Source organism: Marmota marmota, unplaced genomic scaffold (genome assembly GCF_001458135.2).
Source record: "Marmota marmota marmota unplaced genomic scaffold, marMar, whole genome shotgun sequence".
In the NCBI taxonomy this organism is placed as follows: Eukaryota; Metazoa; Chordata; class Mammalia; order Rodentia; family Sciuridae; genus Marmota; species Marmota marmota.
In genome coordinates this window covers 6,957,963-6,965,493 of record NW_026000241.1, presented here as the reverse complement: position 1 = coordinate 6,965,493, position 7,531 = coordinate 6,957,963, and the positions used below count along the sequence as shown (strand labels likewise).

Sequence of the window (7,531 nt, the reverse complement as noted above, 5' to 3'; positions counted from 1 at the left end):
AACCGGGGGCGGGCTGGTGGGGGCGCCGGGCGGCATTGCAAGCTCAGAATCACAAGCTCGGCCGTTTGCGAGGGACGGAGTGTGGCCGCCCCCAGGCTTGGAGGGACGCCGTCGGAGACCACGGACCGGCGGCACTATGCCAGGCATGGCCGCTCACAGACGGTCCATCCGGAAGGTGTCCTCAGTGGCCGGGTCAGCGAGGACCATGTCAGGGTCATTGAGCATGTGCAGTCCGTCGAGGGTCAGGGGGTCGATCTTGAGTTCATCCAGGGGGAACTGGTTGTCAGCGTCGAAGCTGACATCGCTGACCCCGGCCAGAGTGCTGGTCAGTTCTTTAGAGAGGCTAGGAGGGGACTCTCCTGTCACTAGGAGAGACAAATAGTACAGCTCAGCCTGGCCTCCCTGGCTCCCACCCTCCAGCAATGTCAGACCTGCCCTCCAGGGAACACTGCCAAGGTCTGGAGACATTCTGGTTGTCACAACTGAGGGAAGTGACACTGCTGGCATCTGGTGGGTGGAGGCACAGGAAAGTACCCACCTCAAAGAATGACCCGACACTAGATGTCAGCAGTGCCCCGGGGCTGAAGCCCCAAGGGCCATGAGAGGCAGGCTGGGTGCAGGCACGAAGGGCACTTGTCCCCAATGGGCCCAGCTGCTGCCCAGAAAGGAACCTGGCTCCTCCCTCTACTGCCCTGGGGGAGGTGCTGCGCCTGTTTGCAGAGCTGGGACGTGGGCTTCAGAGTCCCCGTCTCCCTGGGCAGCCGCGCCATCAGAGAGCAGCCCTGTCTTGGGAGTCCCTGGTCTCTGTCCCTGGGCGTCCACCTCTGCCCACTGCCTGACCCAGGGGTGGGGAGGTCAGGATTCCCACAAAAGGCACCAGGGGCTCTGAATGTGACCTCCCATATCCTAGAGGTGCCAGTGGGGACATCCCCAGCAGCCCTGGTGAAGACGGGGGTGGGGGTGGCCACTGAATGCCTGGGTTTTGTGCTGGGTGATTTCATCCGTGCCGTGCAGGATGGGGCTGCGTGTCCCCTAGGTACCTGGGCAGCGCGTTCCTGACTGGCTTTGCACTGAGTGCTGGATGCCTGTCCCAGGGCCTAGGTATCTCCTCGGCCTGTCCTGCCCAGGAATGGGTGGAGTTCAAGGTGCGGGAGGGATCTGGCCTCCTCGGGGCCCTGTCCCACTGAACCCTGGGCTGAGGGCAGGGAGGCAGCCCAGCTCAGTCTCCTGCTGGAGCTGAGCCTCTCCCAGCGGCCACGCTGCCCCTGGGCACAGGGAAGCCCCACCTAGGCTCCTGGGCACTGGGCCTGTGACGGGGCTGGCAGCCTCACCTGTGAGGATGATGTTGGGGATGCCGCTGTGGCTGGAGTAGCCGAGCTGCTGCGTGTCCTGCAGGCTCCCGTGGCTGCTCGTGAGGCCCATCATGGCCGCCTGCGAGTAGTTGAGTGTGGAGCCGGAGCCGTAGAGGCTGCTGGAGCTGATGGCGTTCTCCATCATGTTGAACTGCTCCAGCTGGCAAGGCAAGCGCGCCAGGCCGTGAGGACCACCCAGGGCTCCCGGCTGCCACCTGCGGCCCCAGGATGCCCCTGCAGGGGGCCTGGCATCCAAAGCTGCTGAGCGTGAGCCCCCAGGCCCCGGGCCTCCCTGGCACTCAAGATGGATGGATAGATGGATGGACGGATGAGCAAGTGAGTGCTCCAGGCCCCGGCCACACCTCCTCTACCCCGGCGTCCCTGCCCCGGCCTCCACGCAAAGCCAGCGCAGCCTCCCGGCAACCCACGTGCACGGCCCACGCCAAGGCACTGCTCTGACAGCCGCTGCCCTGTCCCCGCCTGGTCGAGGCCTGCCCTTCCTCCCCCTCTACCTTCGGAATCCATTCTGCCAGCCAGACAGAGGTCGGGGAGGCCAGGCCAAGCCACCTCTGCTGGGGCCTTGGCCTCCACAGCTCAAAGACAGGACAGGGACTGAGGAGCGAAGCCAAGGGGTGGGCAGGGTCCCCTGAGTGCGTGCGGCCCTGCCCCCAAGGTCTGGGTCCTGGCGAGCATGTGCTGTGGGCACCGGCCGGCGGCCTGGGCGCCCCCTCACCTGGCGGGACAGAGCATTGGCCTGCCTGGCTGCCATCTGCTGCTCATAGTATGAGTCCCCAAACACGCTGCCCAAGGCGGACGAGTGCTGCAGACAGAAGAGAGGCCTGCTGTGGTCACAGCCCCCAAGACCGGGCAGGGGTGGACCAGGGCCCATCAGGACTGGCGCTCCCAGGCCCTGGCTGGACAGGGAGAAAGGCCCCCGGAGCTCCCTGGGACGCAGAAGGCTGATGACTTTTATCTTGGGGTCCGTGGGTGCGCCCCAGTCCTGGATGACTGCTTCCTTCCACCTGGGGTGTCTGCACCCTGATACCCTCCAAGGCACCGCCCCTAACTCCCCTTGAGTCAGGTGTGGAGACCCCACTTCCGTCAGAGAGAAGGTGGGGCTGCCAGATGAGAGGCCTGGAAGCCTCAGAGGTGACCTGGGAGAGGGGCCAAGACAGAAGGTGCCTGGACGTTACATTCACGACAGAACGTGCACTGGGGAACCCGATGGGCCCCCAGGAATACAGGAGACAAGCCACACATACTTGGACAGGACGATGCACAGAGCTGGCCACTGGCCAAGCGAGCACAGACGGGAGCAGAGAGAGGCCTGAGGCCCGCACGGGGAGGCCACCTGCTGCGTCCCGTCTCAGCCAGACGTGCTCAGAGGAAGGGGCACGGGCTGTCCCTGGGAGAGGAGGAGGGGACTAGGGGACTCATGGGTGGTGGGAATGCTGTAAAGGTGCGCTTAGAGCCTACACCAAAGAGACAGGGGATAGAGCCTAGCTGGGCTGTGCAAGTGACCAAGTCACATCCCAAGCCCCTGATGAATAAGGCCTAGAAAAGAGCCCCGGAGTGACCTTGAAGCCACCAGAGGCCCAGCAGCACCCCAAGGCTGGGAACTCCAGCCTGCTTCTACCTGTGCAGGACAGGGTGCCCAGCACACCACGTCTCAGAGACCATCTCCACAGACCAAATGCCCTGGCCCCCTGGCCCTTGGGAAGACCCCAGGTGCTAGGACAATTCAACGCTTCAATCTGGGTTGACAGCAAACCCTTAGCCCCCTGGGGTCAGTGGACCAAGAGCAGAAGGGACAGATGCCCACTCTGACTGGAGTCACAGTGACGGATGAGCCATCGAAGGCCAGCGAGGAGTTAAAGAGGGGGACTGAGGAAGAGAACAAAGTGGCAAATCCCCGAAGCCCAGAGTCCACAGCTTTGAGCCGGGGTGAGCCCGAGGTAGAGGCCCCTGGCGCACCCACGGCCGGGCGCCTTCCCCAGCGCGGCCCAGACACAACCACCCACTTCAGGCTTTGCCAAGGGGCTGCAGGGCCGTGGCTGGTGCCGCCCAGTGAGAAGGAAGCGGAGAGTGCGGGCTTCACCCAGCTGGCGAGGCTGGGGGCAGGTGCTGGGAGGGACTGGGCTTCTGAGATGATGCCCGATCCTGTCCCTGTGGCCCTGGCCCTGACGGCCAAGGTGTCTCTTATGAGGCTGCCCTGAGGGTGGCCAGGACGTCAGCTCGGGAGCAGCCTGGGGCCGGGCCTGACTGGGACAGATGCAATGGCCAACTGAGGACAGAGGTGGCAGGTGTGGGCCGGGCAGGATGGGGCAGGCTGGGGTGGCCCAGGCCCAGGGGTCTGATGAGCGCATCTGTGGAGACCCAGCCGCAGCCAGAAAACCAGGTGTGGTCTCTGCCCAGCACCTTCTGCTTCTGGGGGAGCCCCAGGCCACTTCGCCTCGAGCCCCCGCTGCCCACACCAGTACACAGCAGACGAGCAGGCGGCCGAGCCAGCGGCACACTCTCACCCAGCCAGACCACAGCGCTTTGGTTGGTGGCAAAGAATGAAGTGACCCTCAGCGGACTCCCTCCAGGGAGAAGCTCTCCTGCCCCGCCCAGCACATGGGGGCCCCACCTGAGTGGCATCTCTAGGCCCTCCCCACAGCAGCGCCGCGTGACGAGACCAGATGTGTTACCAGAGTTCAGGGCAGCGTGGGTGGAACGGGCTGTGCGGTCACCAGGCTGACCAGGTGTAACTCGAGGTCACCACCACCCTGCCACTGCTGTGCAGCCGGGGCTGCGGGCAGGAGTCCCAGCAGGGCCCTGGCTGAGGGGGAGGATGACCCACTCATGTGGTCTGAATGCTGGTGACAGAGCAGAAAGGCCACCTCTCAGCATGTCCCTGGGGACAAGGGAGTCTGTCTTCATTCCTGTAGGGTCCCCCTAGAAGGAAGCAGTCTCCCCGCCTCGCCAGGAAGCGGAGCCCATCATCCCTCTGCCAGGGTCAAGGGGACGTCTTCATGACCTTGGGCCCTGCAGTGGCTTCTAGGACATTTTGGGGATGAGGTGGTCTCTGCCCAGGAAGTGGGGTCCCCTGATGGAAGTTCTGAATGAAACATGGGACCTGCTGAAGCCAAGACCACACCTCACACCAGAGCCACACAAACAGCCACCGGCGCAGGGAGCCTGGGCGGGCGGAGAGGCTGAGCAGGACCAAGGGGTCCTAAGACACCTAGACCTGCACCCGGCTGGCAGGAAAACCCGCGTCTGATGAAGTCACATCTTGCCCTGTCACCTGGAGCTTGGACTCGGCCTCAGTCTGTTCATCCACGGATGGGGAAAGAGGGGCTCAGTGGACTGACCTAGGCTTGGGGGCCTAGCAGCCAAGGGACATGCCTTCCTGCAGGGTGGAGGGGAGAGACGAGCTGAGAAGTCGGGGCTGCCACCACTGAAGGTCAAGTTAACTGTGCCCTGAAAGGGAATCCACTGCCCCCTTCAGGAGCCTTGAAGCTCGAGGCTGCAGGGTGGCCAAGCCTGGGCTCCTGCTCTCGGCCACACACTGCTACGAGTCTTGAGGGCCTAGGGACACTGAGAGAGTCGTCACTGAGTCCCTTGGTGGGGTGACCACCACAGCCACTGCTCATGTGACAGGCTTGGATGAGGAACCCCATTATCCCTAGCAGGCTTGGCAGAGACCATGAAGGCACCAAGTGGTGGCAGAGGCTGCATGTCTTCCTCTACCATGGCCCAGGTGGTGGTCTGTCCCCAGGGCCCGCCTGGTGCAGCCCAGTGCGTGCACAGCCCTGGTCCATGGAAGGGACAAGATGGGATGGGTGAGCAGTGAAGCAGACGATGGCACACAGGGACACGAAGCAGGCTGCAGTGCGGGGCCAGGCGAGGGGAGGCGGCGGCGTCCCTTACTTGTGGGGAGCTCCCGGGGGAGAAGCCTTGATTGGAGACAGGCGAGGTGGGAGACTGGTTGGCCGGGGAGCCCGCGCTAGTGCGGTACTGCTGCAGAGCCGGCGCCTGCGACGACAGACAGGTCAGACCGCGGCCTAGCTCCCCGAGCACGGGGGCCCGTCTTGGTTTCCTGGGAGCGGCTGGTCCCATGAGCTCCCAGTAGGCTCCCACCACGCATGCCTTGACGGTGGGTGCCAACCAACACAGGTAGCCAGGGCACCCCGGGCACCCGGAGCTGTGTCTGAGCCTGAGGTCTCCAGTGAAGAGCAGGCTGCGAGAGCCCAGCACGGGTCTCCCTCCCCGCCTTCCCAGGGCCACAGGAGGGGGCTGGAGAGTCAACCTGGACTCAGAGCTGAGAGCGCCATGTGCACACACCCACACCCACATGCAACAGCCACGTGTGCACACCCACATGCACATCTACACAAATGTGTGTACACACGCATATCCAGGCGCGTGCACACACCCATTTGTGCACTCAGATACAAGTCTGCACTCACACAAGCCCACACACACCCCCACCCATGTACTCGTAGCCAGACACACACAAGTACACCCCTCTATATACACGCAGGACCACCAGTGCCCACACCCCATGGGCACATGCCACTCTGAGCATGCGCCCCTCACACACAGGGCGGGAGAAGCCCAGCAGGGCAGGCAGAGCATGACCTCTGCTCCCAACAGCCTTCAGCAGGGGCAAGCCTGGCCCACCCTGTTCACTGGGGCTGACAGGAAGGCTGTCTCTGGACGCGCCACAGGCTCTCAGCACTGTGTGCTCACCACTGCAGGCCTCCTCAGGGACAAGCCTGCCTGGGTTATGCCATCTGAGAGACCTCTGAGGGATCTGACCACTTCCTTGAGCCAGACCCAGTGAAGGCAGCGCAGGCCAGGCTAGGACCTAGATTTAGACCCCACTCTGGTCCTGATCCAACCTGGCCATGCTGTGTGCCTCCAGGCAAACTGCCAAACTTCTCTGAGCCTGTGATTCAAGGAGGTCCAGTTCAATTGATCCAGGGCCCCAATACTGCTTCACCTCCATTTTCTCAGTGGCCCTTTTTAAGCAGTCTGGGGTAGGGGATGGAGTCCAGGTGGGACAGGATATGGGTGACAGAGGAGCCAGCAAAGAGGAAACGACCATAAAGAAATGATCCCCACTCACTGAGTCTGCACAGAGACTCAGAGGTCACTCGGGTCTGTGCCCAGTGGAAACCAGCAGATCCTGGGGGTGCTGGGTGGTCCAAGTAAGTCCTGACCCAAGAGCCCTGGAGAGGCTGTCTCTGCACCTGATGGGGACACAGCGCTTCCAGTGACGGCCCAGCTCCTTAGCAAGGGCACGGCACCTGCTGATTTCACCAGAGGAAGAGCCTGGACCATGGGGGTCCCCACGCAGGGCAGGTCTGCCTATTCTTTACAGAGCACGAGGTTCTAAGGCCTTCAGCCTGCAGCCGGAGCCAAGGCTTGAATGGGAGGGTCAAATGTGTGCCAAACACGGTCCTTAGTGGAGCTGCGACCCCCATTATCAGGAAGGTGTGGTGGTCCAGGGGTTAACCCAGCCAGTCCTAGCACTCGTTAAGACTCCCTTGCTCTGGGCTGTGGCTTCCTGCCCCAGGGGCTGTGCTGCCTGAACCACCTCACGAGGCCCTGGCCTCAGCCTGAGCGGGCTTCCAGAATGCTGTTTCCCAGGCCATAGGAAGTGCCCTGGCACCGCCCAGGAGGCCGGCTTCCGGCAGGAGCGGGGGCAAGCAGGAGTGCTCAGCAGTCAAACCCGAGGGGGCCCCTGGAGGAGTCTGGGGCCAATGACCCTGCTCAGGCCTCAGTTTCCCCTCCAGTACTCGGGGTGACAACCTCGGCTTAAGGAGTCCCAGCAGTAGCCCTCGTCGTGGGGGGCCTGGCCTGGCCTGGCCCAGGGCAGGGTCTGCTTCTATCCTGACCCTCACACACACTGTCGGGGGGCCCCACCGTCCTGCCCGGCCCAATGGGGTCTCCTGCAGCCCCCAGACTCCTCCTCCACGAGCCCCCCAGCCAGGCCCTGCAGGACCGTCCCGGGCTTACCGAGGCGATGTCAATCCCCATCGATGGCTGGCCCGGGTTCTCTGGGGGGGACTGGGGGAGAGAGGACGGTACCGTGACCGCGAGCGGGGGCAGCTGTGGCCCCCGCGTCAGGCTGGCGCTTGGCATCAGAGGGCCTCCCGGGGGTAGGCCAACGGGCACCTGAGGCGGCG

The 7,531-nt window shown here is 63.7% G+C and overlaps 1 protein-coding gene across 3 annotated transcripts in view; it reads right to left on the bottom strand.

The window, feature by feature from the left end:
* Positions 1-7,531, bottom strand: part of Crtc1 (CREB regulated transcription coactivator 1) — a 26,648-nt gene that overhangs the window by 381 nt on the left and 18,736 nt on the right. For 2 of the 3 annotated variants that reach the window (XM_048795350.1, XM_048795351.1), the window contains 5 exons: positions 7,362-7,531; positions 5,268-5,372; positions 2,086-2,172; positions 1,332-1,512; positions 1-365 (listed from right to left, as the gene is read on the bottom strand). The exon at positions 1-365 is cut by the window's left edge and continues 381 nt beyond it; the exon at positions 7,362-7,531 is cut by the window's right edge and continues 59 nt beyond it. In XM_048795350.1, coding sequence (XP_048651307.1) covers positions 154-365; positions 1,332-1,512; positions 2,086-2,172; positions 5,268-5,372; positions 7,362-7,531 — 755 coding nt within the window. In that variant the 3' untranslated portion in view covers positions 1-153. The remainder of the gene's footprint in view (positions 366-1,331; positions 1,513-2,085; positions 2,173-5,267; positions 5,373-7,361) is intronic. The other variant, XM_048795352.1, reaches the window with a different exon arrangement.